General features: G+C 37.8%; 1 protein-coding gene across 5 annotated transcripts in view; it reads right to left on the minus strand.

Moving 5' to 3' along the window:
• ripor2 (RHO family interacting cell polarization regulator 2) overlaps nucleotides 1-16,270 on the minus strand; it is a 72,099-nt gene that overhangs the window by 21,636 nt on the left and 34,193 nt on the right. For 4 of the 5 annotated variants that reach the window (XM_023344892.1, XM_023344894.1, XM_023344891.1 and 1 more), the window contains exons 2-3: nucleotides 5,399-5,519; nucleotides 72-227 (exon numbers count right to left, since the gene is read on the minus strand). In XM_023344892.1, coding sequence (XP_023200660.1) covers nucleotides 72-227; nucleotides 5,399-5,519 — 277 coding nt within the window. Of the gene's footprint in view, nucleotides 1-71; nucleotides 228-5,398; nucleotides 5,520-5,802; nucleotides 5,855-16,270 lie in introns of those variants that run through there. The other variant, XM_023344893.1, reaches the window with a different exon arrangement.

A 16,270-nucleotide genomic window follows, 5' to 3' on the forward strand; every position in this document is an offset into this window, starting at 1 on the left:
TAGTCTAAACATTCCCAGGTGGGAATGTTAACTACGATGACTGGATGAACATGAGAGTGCGAGTTACTCACTCCAAGCCTTGTTTGAGAGCTGTGTAGACCTCCTCCAGCCGTTTGGGCTGCGGCTCCCTGGAGCTGCTGCCGCCTTTATGGCCAGATAGGTGGGGCTTCTTGGGCTTGGACTGAGGCTTCTTCGGCACTACGGAGTTCCCAATGAACGAGTTACAGCTGCAGACCCAGAAAGATGGATGAGGATTTTATATTCCACTGGCTTTGACGAACTCCAAACCAAAGCTGGTGTGAATAGTGTCATGAAAAAGCATTCGCATTAGTCTGCTCTTGCTTTTTTCGGACACTTACAAATTTCTTACCATTTACTGAGGATAACCTGAGTAAATACAAAAAAAAACTGTTTACAAATGATGGTTTCACTTATTTAGAGAAACTATCCAAAACTATCCAAACAGGACTTTACCTATGTGAAAAAAACAACAGTATCCCATTAAACTTTAATACTGGTTGGCGTCAACAATTGTCATCTAGTGTTTGTGGTGACTGGCAGTGAGTCTTTTACATCTCTATAAAAGGTAATTGGTCCACTTTTCTTGGAAGAATTGCTTTAATCCAGCCACATTGGGGGGTTTAAAGCATGTAAAGCACAGTCTGTTTATAGTCGTGCCACAGCATCTCAATCCAGTTCAAACTATGCAGGGCCCCTTTTTGTGCACTTCAGAGAAAGACATGCAGGTATGCCTCAGTTCATGGCCTCCACAAGCTGATGTCTGGACAGTCTTCAATGTAGAGGTGTCAGAGTTCAAAACGTTTCTCATCAGTCCAGTCATCATTCAGATGTTCTTTTGGCTAATGTTAATTGGGTCTTGATGCTCTTTTATTGGTCAGTACTGGTTTTCACCTTGAAACTCTCCCAACAAGCAATTTTTGCTGAATCTCTTTCCTTATTTTTGAATTTGAACTCTGACCTTAACCTTTAGAGACGCCTGTCCTGCTTTAGATATTGTTCTTGGTTCCTTTTGACCTCCTAGATGACCTGGTGATGCATTATTTGATCAGGTATGGCAGGTGGGTCTCTTCAGAGATTTTCTTTTCACATTGATAAAAACTTTATCATATGTTCTTGCATTATTATTATTATTATTATTACTATTATTACTATTTTTGATGGATTTTAATAGGCCTGGGTGTGGCTATGGACATTAAACAAATTTTTACAAACATTTGAAAAGTTATAATAAGTTAATGATTTAAAGAGGTTGACAGTTTTCATCACATGTCAAGGTTGCTTGTTTTTTTTTTGTTTTTTTTAAATCAATAAATGATATAATCATTCCAAACATTTTGTATTACATTTGGTTATCTCTGTCTGGTACTAAAATCTGTTTGGTAATCTGAAACTTTTCTTATTTGCAGAAAAAGAATGCATAACACTGTGACTCTCTTGTTAAACATGTTAACAAATCACATCTTCACCAAAGAAGCCTAGACGATCTTATCACTCCCAGGAAGCATGTGTGAAACAGCACGTATGTGTGCCTATCTGTGAAGTCATGCAGACACGTCCTCTCTGAGCCCCGGCTACTTTTAACTGACCTCAGAAAGGCCATCATTTATCTTGATCCAGAGCAAAGTTACAAAACTGAGCCAATAAAGCTCAGAGCAATCAGTGACGCTCGACTATTCATCTGTCTCCTCCCCAGCGGTGGCTCACAAAGAGAAACCCACAACTGATTCAAAAGGAAGAAGACAATACATCTGGTATAGCTACGCACAAGTCGGGTGTTAAAGGAAATGGAAAAAAAATAGTCATTTAAATTATTTCATTACAATTCTCTTTATATTTAATGAGATACTTGTGAATTTCTTTAAGGAATTAGATATTTATATATATATATATATATATATATATATATATATATATATATATATATAAAACAAATGTACAATAAGAGCATTTAAATCCATTATATTTCTATGTAAAATGTCCTGACATCTAAAGTAGTTTATGGTGACATCCAATAAGGTTTCCACGGCCCACAGCATTACAGATCCCCTGCCACACTAAACAGCAGGCATTTCTTCACATATCTTCTGTGTCTTCATCTGCTGTAATAAAATTGACCCACTTGCAGCTCAACCTTATTCTCAGTTGAGCAACGCCCATTGTTCAATGCAAAGTGATAAAGTATTTCAAATTAAAGAAAGTTCCACATTCTTCCATCTTTTGTGTCATTTTGTTTTTAGCAAATCTTGTCATTTAGTGCATTGCACCGGTTTTAAAAATAGCCAATTCAGGTTCATTAAAATAAATAAATAAATAAATAAATAAATAAATAAAATAAAAATAATAATACGTAATAATAATAATAATAATAATAAATAAAAACAGTAAAACAATTCTGTTATTTAATAAAGTGGAAACATCATTCCACAGTTTTGTTTGATATTTTTTATTAGTTAGTTCTAAAGGTTCCTATAAAAAATACTGCAGACTGAACTCCATCTCCTTTTACCCCAAATTGTTTTTGCGTCAATACGGAGCAGCTCTTTGGTCTTTTAGAGACCAAAGAGCTGCCACACATTTGTTTTCTGTCCTCCCATTAATTCATTTTACGTCACACTCATTTTTGCCCCATTCGTGGTTTTTAAAAGTATCTCAGATTTAACAAACCGCATTATTTCCTTCAACCGAACGATCGTCTTAGGGACACGAAAGCAACCAATTCTAGAGCTGGACGAGTTGAAACGTGCGAGTGGAAGTTCATGCGGCGCTGCCACAAATGTAGGGCAACACTGAATCAAACTGCTGTTTAGCCTTGGGGTCAGATGAGCTGCAGTGCAAAATGTTTCTTGACGGAGACACGCTCAGGAGCATGCATATGCACACATGCCACAATTTCTATGCCAACTAATACATTTGATTTTGCACCCTTGCACAAAAAGTGCAACGTCTGTAAGATGCAAGCATGCATGAATGCCTGTAAAGCATGATCGCATATCACGCATGAGAAGTCCGTTAGCAGCAACAGAGCCACTCGTTCAGACTGTGAAGCGCTGCAGCGGCATCACAGGCCGTATCTCTGCAGCCTTCCACTTCCCTCATTATCAGAGTGTAACTCGTCTGTCGCTGCAAGTCGCCCACACACTTGAGTCATTCCAACAAATACCATGCCATCCACTGTCTGAACAGAGAGAAAAGAGAGCAGGGGCATTTTTAAATGGGTTCTCTCTGCAGGACCAAGACAGCTGAAGACAAGAAAGCACTGAAAAAGAAGATTGCAAAAGAGAAATCCGGGATGGACGTGTGAATGTGCTTTATCTCTAGAAGATTGAGTCAAAAATATCATCCTTAAAGATTATTGAGGTGAAAACTATAGAAACCCTGTGGGTTGCTTGAATGTTTTGCAGAGATGTCAGGAATGAATAAAAATGAGATTTTTCCAGTCTCATACTTGGATGGAAGGATGGACAAATATAACTTTGGATAGGGGACATAATATTTTTTCAGATACCACTTTTTTTAAAAGTCCTTCACTCTAATTATATGACCTTTTAAACTTTTCCAAAACAAATAGAAAGCATCTTCACATTTTGAGCCAGTTTATCAGAAAACTTAATGAGTTTCCTGCAAAACTGTCTAGTTAATATATCTTCACCTTCCTAAAATAATGGCATTTGTCATTTTTTCCAAAAGTCAATTTTGCAGGAAAAAAGTTTTAGAGACGTATTCTGAAATAAGCATAAATTTTAGAGAAGCATCTTACTGTGGTGTGGATTTTTTTTATGATCTCATCTCGTTAGCTAGGTTAACAGAAAATATTTTAGAATGGACATGTGACCATTGATTAAACTTCAAGCTTCAGGCTGACGAGGAGCATCAGTGAAAGTCTGTCATTTTGTTTTTCCACCATGTTCCACGCTGTCCAGACAGCCGGTGATCTGTCAGAAATCTCATTGGTCAGAGCTGCAAAACTCTAAAAGCCTTTAACACCCAAAACTGACTGCAGAAAAAGCCCCTTTTAGCGTCTCTGAACATCTGTTTCCAAGCCCAAAAAAAACCAGCATATTAACTTGGCCTTAATATCCACTTCTGTGAAGTAGCAGCTTGTCTTTGCATTTAAAGTAAATCAGGATCACAAATCCAAAGTAATAATATTTCCCCATTTGAAAAGCATTAATGACGGAAGCAGCTCTGCTACTTCTCAACGCAGCGATCATTCAGAAGTGATGTCAGCGCAGCAACATGACTGTTTATACAGATTACTGACACTTCGCATCTTCTCCCACTGTTGCAGCCATCTCTCTTGGCAGGTTTGATGCTATTCTTGAGCGCTATTCTTCTCCTCTAATGAGCCGTGGTGATGCACGTAGACACAGAATTGCAAACAGAAAACTCGGTTTGCAATTCTTGTGGGGTAAATCTTGTGTCCTTAGATTTACCCCCTTTTTGCATCTCCACATGTTACAAGACTTAAGAAACATGCAGCAAGCTGAAAATACCATGAGTGGGAGCAGTATGTCAGGTTTGGCTGGGATAAACCAGTAATTAGTAGTCCAGGAAGTACATTCTTGAAAAACAGCACTTTAAATTGTTTGCAAGACAGTTAGAATTATTGATATTAGTAGTAAGCCAGAAGGAGTTTTTCTCATAATAAGCACAATATTTCAAAAATGCAGAATGCAGGAAAACCTTGTGACTCCAAAAATCATTTTAAACAATCACTTATAGCATTTCTTGTTCTAATCTTTTAATTACTAATTAATAAAATCTTACACTTTGGTAAAGTAGCAATAAACATCATCATTCATGCTAAAAAAATAAAGTTTTCTCTACTGTCCATGATCATCTTGGCTACATTTATGTTTGTGTGCATATTTAAAACAGCTAACGTAGACCAAACACGTAATTACCTTTTAAATATAATGGGTAAAAACAACATCAACAAAATTTAATATAGCAACCTTTAGTGTAATGTAGAACTACACAACATATTTATTTCCTATTAGTTTTAACGTGTTCAAAACTGTAATCAGAAATTACTTGGTGACAATATTTCTATTTTAAGGTTAAAACTGTTTAATTGCCATGTATTTAAAGTCTGAATGCATTATCATTCCCTGTTCTATCTAATATAGAGCTTAGTGAAGAAGAGGCTAATGCTCAAAGACAGATTTAAATAATAAGAGCCTATTTAAATTGGGTTTGTGGCCAAAAAGAAACATTTTCTGTGAGCAAAAAGAGAAATACAATTAAATGGAAGTAAATCTAGCACTGTAAATGTATCTAATCTAGCTTACCCCTGACTTGCATATTCATTTATTTCAAATATATATATATTTTTTTTAAATGCTCCTGTGGTGGGTTTTTGTGGGTGTTTACTTACCGAGAGCGCCGCTCCTGCAACGTGCTGAATCCGGCGAACGACTGGCTCCGTATGATCCCATTGGGCCCTCCAGGGGAGTGGGTGCCGGCCGACATGATCTCCGGGACACGGGAAGACACTCCTGCAGCAGACAAAAGCACAGAGTTTAAAAATAAAAACAAAAAATCAAGATCCAGACTTTTCCAGAATCAACTTTACTGTAAAATACGAAATACCAACTATGAATTTTATGGCAATATTTGTAGGATGACAGGCTTCAAAAACCTGTAAGGAAGGAAGGAAGCAAGGGATGGAGAGAGGAAAGGAAGGACAGAGGGTAGGAAGCAGGACACAAAGAAGGAAAGACAAGTCTGGAAACGCAAACATTTCTCCTTATTCTTATTTGATTCCATACTTTTCCCGACCTGGAAAACAGTGAAAGGGTATTCTGTGCTTTTCCATATTTGTCCAGACTAAGCAGGAATCCTGAAAATAAGCAGAGTGAAGTGAGCATTGTGCAGAGCAGCAGCGGATTAGGCGCCGCTGGTGATGCTCTCCATGTGGATGAGCAGCATTCAGAGCCTGTCCCAGCACGTCTCGACCTTCTTTAGAGCTCCGTCACCACTTTGATGCAAACAAACGTCAGCTGTTACTGTTACGCCTCAGGCTGTGAAACCTGCCTGAGGCGTAACAGTTGCTTTTCATCAGCTGTGCAGGTAGTTTATATCTGCGCTAAAAGACAATATGCAGCTCCCCAGACCGACATTGGCTCACAAAGTATTCCTAAAGACATTGTTTTCTTTAGTTTGACAGTCCAATCATCTCTGCAAAAAGATTATCTAATCAGTCCCTTTTGGAGTTGAAGCACCTTTTATCACTATGTCTATATTTACCAGCAGCAGATTTGGATTCTTTTCTCTTTTTTTTCCCTAAAGGAGAAGAAAGCAGTGTGACTGACATGGGCACTTGGAGAGCGAGCTGAAAATAGACAGCGAAGCATCCAAATATAGCCGTCAGATAATGATGTGGCAAAGATCAGATGCCCAAAGAGACTATGGTCTGCTGAGACAACTAAATTACAGCTTCCCCTGGAGAGAAATGACTTTGACGTCTAAACTGTTGTGCAGGTGGCAGCAGGTGGATATTGTAAAATCCAGATGAAGTCCAGAATGGGAGCAGGTCAACTTTTCTGGTTTGCTAGGCACAAAAACAAGTTAAAGAAACAGAAGCAATGATGATCGCAGAGCCGTTCACACCCCTTAAATATTTTTTATATTGTGTAATTTTGCATAACTATCTTGTCCTGAAACCTTTAGACGCATCCCTGCTCCAACTAGCCGAGACAAAATGCAGCTACAGAGGCATTCGTTTCATTCAAGTGTGTCAGAGAAGGGATGCGTCTAAAAGTTGCAGAAGAGTAGCTCTTGTGAACTTGACATGAGCACCTCTGATTTAGATTAAATCATCAGGTCGGGTTGAGAATCTGTGGCAAACCTCAAGAGTCGATGTCCTTCATCCAAACTTATTCATCCAAGCCATCTCTAATGGCACAACAATTTTGTTGTAACATAATGAAATCTAAACATATTCTATGCATACTTTTCCTAGATGCTGACACTTTACAGTCTTTATTTAAAACTTAAATGTCAGCAGAGGCAAAAGAACAGCTTTAGTTGGCTCTTCTGCTTCTGAGAAAGTAAAGCAAGACCAAAGCTGCCACATGTTTGAAACCGTGCCCTGAGATAGCCTGGTTCGATGACAGCAATATTTCAGTTCAAACGTAACGACGGGGCGCTTTGCTTTGGAAAGAGGAAACACATGGCTACTAGACTGTGGCGAGATAATCTGCAAAATGATCCTTATAACTGTACTGTGGGGGTTTATTTAAGTTCATGAGGTAAATTAGAGCAGTTCAAATGTTTAGATTTATCGAGACTGAAAAAAATAGGTAGAATAACACTTAAATCAGAAAGAAAATTAAGCAAATCACAAAGTGAGAGCAAATCTAACCATCAAATAATACGTAATGATTCCAGTGTTGATGGCACCGATAGGCTGAGAGCTGCAAACGTTTTTTGTGAGTCATTTCAGTTCAGAGCTGAGAGATAAGAGTCGCAGAGAGAGAGAGCAAGAGAAACAGAGAAATTCATCAAATCTGATTAAACCGTACCAACATACCAAAGAATCAGCTCTCCTGAGTCAGCTCTTTGTCCTGACACAAACTACATAAATTATCCTACAGAGTTTCCAGTTAAACAACTTTGCAAACATGGAGGCAGCAGGAAAAAACACTGGATGTTTTTCAGGCTGGTTGCATCACCCCTGAGTTTCAACAAACCCTGCTTTCTCCTGCTTCTCTTTATGTCCCCAGACAAGACAGACAACAGCCATATGGGGGGCAGGGTGAGACCTGCGTTATCATGCAAATGCACCCAAACACACACACACACGCACATCCACACACTATTGGCTCACCATCCAAGGCACTATAACTGATTGAGCCGTCCACCTGATATTGTCACATTCAGTCTGAGCGCCAGACAGAGTGAAACACAAAGACTCTACACCGAAGAAACATGAGCCGATTTGAAGTTGTAGGACAAAAAGCTAACAATGGCTAATAATAGCAGCAAGATCTCCTGAAGCACAGAGGACCTCAGCAGCTGTGAGTCTTCAATTCAACCGTCGTGACCAATGGCTGTAGAAAGAGTTTCACTTGCTGTAATAGTGGATTTTATTCAGTTTGGCAGACAAATAATTTGATATTTTTATCACAAGGATTGGGATAAACCATTATCACAGTACCATTGTGCAACATTTAATATCAATCAGATCCCGTTTTGAAGGATATACTGTTAGTGATTAATCAAAAACTACACTTTGTGTATCAATATCATATTCAAAGGACTTTTATGTAGTGCAGTAAAGTATTTTCCCCTCTCAGATTTTCTGCTTCTTACAATTTCATTAAAATGATTTCAATTAATAAGGAAACCAATGTCAAAAAGTAACATCTCTTGTGTAGGAATTTTGACCTCTTCTTTGTAGAAATTCAGGGTGTTTGAGAATGAGGTGGCTATTTAAGATGTGGTAGACTTAAGACCAGACCACTCCAAAACCTCTATTATTTTGTCTTTCTAAGGCATTAAAAGCTGGACTTGCTGTTGTGATTTGGACCATTGTCCTGCAGTAAACCCAAGTTTTCTTGAGCTTAACGGTCACAAACATTCTTCAGGATGTTTTGTTTGATTGTACAGTTCAAGGTTCCATCAATTACAAGACGTCATCCAGGATTTTAAACAATAAGAAGACTCATGACACTTAACACTACCACAATGTTTGTACGTCAGTGTGATGTTCTTTTTTTTTTTTAACAGATAATACTTGTCAAAAAGTTCAATTTTAGTGTCAGCAGTCCACAAAATATTCTACCAAAAGTCTTGGTGATTGTCGTGGTTAATTTACAAATGTTTTTTCAACTTTGATCTCTCTAATGTACGCCATCTTTGATTCTTGTTGAATCATGAACACTGACCTTAAGTCAGGTCAATAGTGCTTTAGATGTTGTGCTGCGAGCTCCTGAAAGAGTCGTCAACGAGCTCTAGGTAGTTTGGTAGGCTGGTCACTCCTGGGAAGATTCACTCCAGTTCCAAGTTTTTTAATCTGAACCCAAAGCTGACTTACCAAAGGTTAGTCATTCAGTTTTTTACATAAGGCCAGGTTAGCTTGGATGGCTTTTTAACTTAACTTTTGTTTGATGAACTGAGACATTCAAGTGTGGTGAAAAAGCAAAAACCGCAGAAATCTGTAAGGGGGCAAATACTTTTCCACAAAATGTTTAACCACTAATATTGCAATAACACCCAGCCAAAACCACTATTTGGGCCCATTTTAGTGTTTTTCTGCGCTCTATGTTTATTTCTCTGACTTTCTGACTCAGTACAGTCTAAAATAAAAGCAGCGAGTGGGAAATGATAGCTCATCTTGTTACCTAATGCTCTCTGGCTAACAGCAGAACATGATGGACACTCTTCAGAGCACTCTCCTTGTTTCCTTTCCATTTCCTGTGTTTATAGGAAGCAAAAGAAGCAAAGGTGGTATTTTATAAATACTGATGTTCCCAAATGGTACACATGATGTGTTTGAGTTTGTTATATTTTTTTGGGTGGGGGGATATGTATAAAAAAAAAAGCAATGCTTCCTCACACACCTTATACTTGAGGAAGATTTTTTGTTTCCACAGGAAAAACCTGTAAGGTGGAGGCTTTGTTTGGCCTACATGCATTTCCAGGAACTCGCCCACTTTATAAAAAGATAATCATCTTTCCCCTCAGAAGCAGGGATAACATCTGTTCTTTAAATATGCTCACCATGTCTGTGGTTTAAGCACATTTCCGACATCTATAAAAGCAAAGGAAGTTTATACAAGCGGCACAATAAGAAGACAAAACAAATGTTAGTATCTCAAGACCTGGAAGGAATGTTTGGTATCAAGAGGATGCAAATAAGAAACTGGTGGATTTAATTTGTGACTAATTATACACTTTTGATCTTTTAAGATTTCCTTGTTATTATCAATTTATTAGTAGAATATATAAAAATCAGAGTCAGAAAACTCAGCTCTCTTGACCGACTCCTTCACTCAATAAATCATGTGACTGTATACCAAATGTTCCCAGTCACCCACAAGCTTCTAGATTTTCACTTTTAAACTATGACCAAAGGAAACGCCACATTTCAGGATGAATGAAGATTTTTTTTCCCTCATTCCCTCATTTTGAGTCAATAAAAACCCTTACACTTTGTTTTCATTTTTAACAGCCAGATGGACCGCATTGGGGTTTATTAACAATGGAAAATGCAGCTGTCTTTCAGCCCATTTATCTTTATCCGAGACTGAAATATACATTTGCTTTTCAGGCTTTTTTATTCTTTCTTTTTATATCTAAGCATTAAACCGATCAGTATGCTGAGCTCCACTTGGCAGGGGTCACCATATGACAAATACGCAATTAGTAAATGGGAGGAGGCGGCGCAGAGCAGGGAATCTGTTGCAAGACCAATTTGCTCTAAAGTCCAATAAGTAGTAATGTATTAGTCTTACCCTTGACCGTTACTTAGCTGTGTCAGTACTTGCAGACGCTGAGCTCAGAGGGTGACGAACATGCAGGATAAGTATATTAAAGTCAATAAAGTGCCTACAGGTAGGAGAATGAGAATCCACTGATCTTTTATAGAAAGCGATCAAAAAGACACTCAAATATAAAGGAGAGATCAGAATCAATTTGCCTCTTTGTCAGTGTCGTATCCTTAAAAAATACTTTCATACCTGTGTTCTTAACAAATCTGTTTTTTAATCGTTGAGCATTTAGTATATATTTGGATTGCATGCACTTTACATCTGGATCTGTTTTTCTTGTAAAGTGCCTTCGAATAACACCTATTATTAAGTTTTGCCACGTAAATAAACGGAATTTATTTGAAGTGTTTGGATTCATTGCAGAGTAGCCAGGATTGCCTTCAATCAACAAAGTCTTGGATTCAAATTCTGTAGACAGCTTTAAAAACAACACTCCATTCATGTTTTTTAAGAAGCATTGAGGGGACTCAGATATTAGTCCTAAATTCTCCAACAGAGACCCTTTTCCAAGAGACAGTGTGACTCATTTCATCCTCTTGGACTTTATTAAATTATTCTTCATCTCCTTATTTCCCTCGTCACCCTGCTCACATTGTGTCATTTCCTGTGAGAGCAATGCAGACTTTCTGCTATTACGCATCACCACAAAAACAACTGCAGACTTCAGGCCCTTCAAATAATTTGTCTGATTATTTGCACCCTGGCATGAGCATAAAAATGCTTTCAGTTTTATGCACTACTTCTGGCTTAGCAGTTAAATTCAAGCTCAGAGCTTTTAACTCAAGTCATCTGCGGATTGTTTAAATCCGTCACCAAAGAGTTGATGCATGTAGGCGACACTCCGAAAAGATTTGAACCACAGAGCAAACGTTGTTTTTGTTTTCCAACCCATTGGAGCGTTCGATATTAAAATCAACCACAACCACAAGTTTCATTGTTGGGATTTTAGGTGGTATAGCAACACAAAGTGGTGGACGATTGTGAAAAGTTACAAAAATTGCACCATATTTATATCCACCCCCTTATTTTGATTGCCCAAAAATAAAACCCAGTCATCTAATCAGTAAATGGAGAACATCTGTTTGCAATTTAACCTCTGTATAAATCCAGCTGTTCTTTGAAGGCCTTAGAGATTTGTTAGAGAACATTACTAACAAAGACCAAATATCAGAAAGGGTGGGGAGGAAGTTGTGGAGAAGCTCAAAGAAAGGTTAGGTTGTAAAACAACATCTCAAACTTTGACCATCAGAGGTTCAATCCATCATTGGAAAATAAGAGGAAAAGCTGAAAACTCACTCTGACATGGCCATTCACCTAAACTGACAGGCTGGGAAAGGAAAACATTGATCAGAGCAGCAACCAAGATCCCTACAGTAACTCTGGAAGAGCTGCAGAGATGCACAGCTCATGTGGGAGAATGTGCAGATAAAACATTAGATCATAGTTCCTGATTCTGGGCTTTGTGGAAGAACGACAAAACAAAAAAAGTTGAATGAGAGCCACAAGAGGTTAATTTAGCTTCAGTTTGCCACAAACTCTTCAGGGGAGACAGTAAAGATGTGGAAGAAAGTCAGAGGAGACCAAAATTCAAGCGACACTACATTCCCACTGTGAAGGATGGTTGTGGCAGCATCATGTCATGGGGTTGCTTTTCATCAGCTGTAGCATGGCAGCTGGTCAGAGATGATGGGATGATAAATACAGAGCAATCCTGGAAGAAAATCTGCAAAAGACCTGAGACTGGGGTGAAAGTTTCCTTCAGAGAGAAACTCTGACATGAAACAAGCTTCCAGTCTTCAGCTTTTAGAGAGACATGAATCTCACGAGTTATAGAAGAAGTTCTGCAAATTTGCAAAACAGGCGGCAGCTCAATTTCGGTATCATTGTGTATAATCCCTGCACGTAAACAAACCCTGCTGCTCTTCTAAATGATTCCCTCTAATGATCCCATTAATCATCGCAAGTTTTCCTCTGCCACTGAACGTTAGCGCGCTAAACAAACCCTTATATTTGGCTGACAGCCCCCTGTTCACCCTCCTCATTCAAACTCAAACAACTGCGCACAGCTCAACTCACAATTATAACTCCTGTAAAAATTCCCACAGTGTGTGTTTCAAAGTGTGAGCTGTTCCAAAACATAACAAAAACAGCGTCAGCCCACAGCTCATGTTAACAAGAGAAGGCTAATTCTTAACGTCTGTATAAATTAAACTCACCATGGCAACAGCAGACAAAATGGGATGAAGTGAGTTACGTAAGGCATTGCTTATGAGCCAACTCCAGAGAAGTAGGACACACACACACACACTCTTGTTACAGGGCTGGGGTGTTTTAAGTGCCAAATATTGACTTGTGCAAAAAAATGTTTTTTAATATTCTAAAGTTTATAGATGCTCTGCTAAATCTCTACGAAGTCACAACAAGCTTATGGTAAATGATTTTCTTTCTTTTTTTTTTTCAACTTTGTGCACTTGCCATGAAATGATGTGATCGTACAAGTGAAAAAATATTAGAGATTAAAGCAGGGAGGAGATAATTAAAGGTCTTATGCAAAAGACAGGAGGCCGAGTTTGAATATGCAGCAGCAGCACTGAGGGAGATAATCAAGCAGTTTGCAACCGAACAAATCCGAGTGATTAAGGCGATGATATGTATCCAGGTACCACTCAAAATGAGATAATGCATTCCAGCGAAGATGGAAAAGCCGCCAGGGTATGCGTACAAGTGAAGCTATAACTAATTACATGTTTATGTGAACTGGATCTGAATAGAAGCTAAAACTATCTACCAGCCCAGAGCCAAATCGTGCAAAGATGCTTCTTTCTAATTTTAATTTCCTCTGATCGTCTTCATGAAATGAAAGGTCTGCGATGCCTGAGAGAGCGCCTTTAGGTTGCTCTCAAAATACCTGCATGCGCTTTGAAAAAGTATTTCCAACCTTACAAGTTTTTTAGTTTTTTTTTGTCACACTTAAAAGTTTCTAATCAAAGTAATTTTGATATCAGGAAAATATAACCAACTAAATACAAAAGTAGTTTTCAAATTAAGATTTTCTTTACTGAGGGAACACAAACTATCCAAAACAACCACCTCAAAATTGAATTATTACCCATAAGGCTAATAACAGGTTTTGCCATTCTATCAGCAACAGCTGAACATCCAGCATTGGTGATAACAGGCAATAAATCTTTTAGAATCACACTGAAGGAGCTTTATCCCACACTTCTTTGCAGACGGAGTGATTTAACTCCAGATTTTGAGTACCGGTAGGCCTTTCCAAAAGTTAAAATTTTGTTGTGCTTTGGATCATTGTCCTGCTGCATAACTTAAATGAAATTAAGCTGAAGGTCACGAGCCGATAACTGAACAGTTTGAGATTTTTTAACCCATTTCTTGTTGTCAAACAAGTTATCTTTAAGTGATTTATTGATTCTACACATCAGGCAATAATCAAAATGTTGTGTGGCTATAGAAACTGAATGAAAGCTTTATGGTTAATTCATGATTTAATAAGGAGGGCAGGCATATTTTCACATACGCCAAAGTTGATGAGAATAGTTTTCCTCCCTATAAAAGCAAAATCATCATTTGGACCCATTTAAATTCTCTGCATTGCCAAGATACAGACTCAAACTCATACAGCCACAACAGTCACTAAGCTTTAATCCTCCTTTCATCACATTAACCTTCATACAGTCTTGGAGAGAACATATTTTGAATTCAAATCGCCTGCAGGTAAAGCACATGACACTGATAAATCTGCAGAGCACCCAGAAACACAAGCACATTTCTGTCTAAGGGAAACCACCAGAGCAAAGAGATGGGAGAAGCGAAAGCAAATGGGAATTGACTATCCTACAGGGCAGAAGGCTCATGATATTGCTTCTTAATCAAATTTGAGATTTGCTCATTTAGAGCTACTTTTACAGAGCAAATGAGTTTGAGAACAGAGAGGCTCGTTATGTTCTAGTGCCGAGGCGAAAGCTTGCATCCCTCCTGTGGACAGCGCTTTAATTCATCCTTAGTTGAAATGTTTCTCATAAATGGCAAAAAGACAGGAAGGAAAATGCTTTAAGATGACAGTGTGGAGGGAAAAATGTGTGAGGCGAAGATGAAACACCTTTAATAATAGAGTTCATCTTTCACAGCGAGCAAACACTAAACATGAACCCAACTGAGAGAAAGTCAGATAAGTCTTATTCCAGTTTCTACAACAAGCCAATGACATAACAAAGGTATAGGAAGCACTATTCTATTGCTGTGGGACAACTATTAACATATTTCTTTAGCAAGGATCTTTTCATCAGCAGGTCAAAAAACAAAAGAGTCAAAAATACAAAAGTTATAATAACAAGGTTCATAACCTTGGCCACCAAAAGCTTTAACTTATCATTTTTACTCATTTGATTTTGCAATAGAAAAATGTTTCAAACAGCCAAAAGATTTTTAATTTTAAGGTTCTAAAGATGTGATTAGTGAATTTCATATTTTTTAATCCATCAAAATTATTTTTTCTCCCACTTTTGAGGAAGTAATATTAATGACTTATGCGCCAATGTCTCAGCTTGGTGAAGCTGTGGGGAAAGCAGAATTGAGACGGTATTTTAGTTCCATTAGTTAATGTTAAATTTAATTACAGCGAAAAGAATGTTTTATTACAGATGACTGAAAAAAGAAGCGTCAACCATCTTGACTGGGCTACTAGAACATCTGTTTGATTTGAGAAAAGACCAAGTAGAACGAGCTTGATGCCTGAGGAGTTTTATTAGGTGTTTGGAGTCAAAAGGAGCACAAGTTGCTTAGTTACCTTTAGGTTCCCATAGTGATCCAAAATATCTTAATAACCAAGAAGGGCCTGTATGTGTGGCTGTAATTGCACAGTAATAACTGCAAAGTCGAAAGCAATCATTTGGTTCAAGACAAATTTGATATTTTGTGTCACCCAACCACTGCCATCGAATCGCTTTCTGCCGTCATTGTAAACTGTAAACACATCAGTACACATGTGTGCACTTTATCTAGTGTGTAGTATATTTTTCTTTCTAGCAAGAACTGCTATTAATGACGGAAATGCATGATAATGTCAAAGCACATAAAACACAGTTTCTAAGTGGACAACAAGACAAAGCTTGACAGATTTTATAGTAAAAGACTGATTGATGAATTTGCTTCAAGGAGTCAAGTTCATAATAAAACACAAACCTGTCTATACAGGATCTTAAAGTTTTAATAATCCTAACAGTAACCTGTCAAATAGCAGGTTCCTAAATTGGGGTTGCACAATATTAACACGACACATAACTGCCGTTCTGCTGCTGGAAACTGTGACGATAAAGACAAGCAACTCACCTTTTCTAGCGTCTTTTCTTTGATAAACATTATATAATGATTATATAATGTTTATATATAAACATTATATAAGACCCAGATAATGTGTATATATACATTATGTATAATGTATATATACTGTACATTATATATATAAACATTATATAATGTTTATCAAAGACATTATTTACTTTGATAAACTAGATATCAGCTGTGGGAATTAAAGGCACCTCACAGTCCCTCCAACTGGTCAAATATATAATCAATATGCAAAACATAAATGCATCACACTTGATATACATTAACCAACCAAATATTCACATTCTAGACAATTACGATTTGATGCATTATGGAGCTTAAATATATGTCACACCTTTCAAATACTGAGTCACAACAAGCATCTGTCTGTCATGTAAAAGTGACAA

The sequence above is a fragment of the Xiphophorus maculatus genome, chromosome 13 (genome assembly GCF_002775205.1).
Source record: "Xiphophorus maculatus strain JP 163 A chromosome 13, X_maculatus-5.0-male, whole genome shotgun sequence".
NCBI lineage: Eukaryota > Metazoa > Chordata > Actinopteri > Cyprinodontiformes > Poeciliidae > Xiphophorus > Xiphophorus maculatus.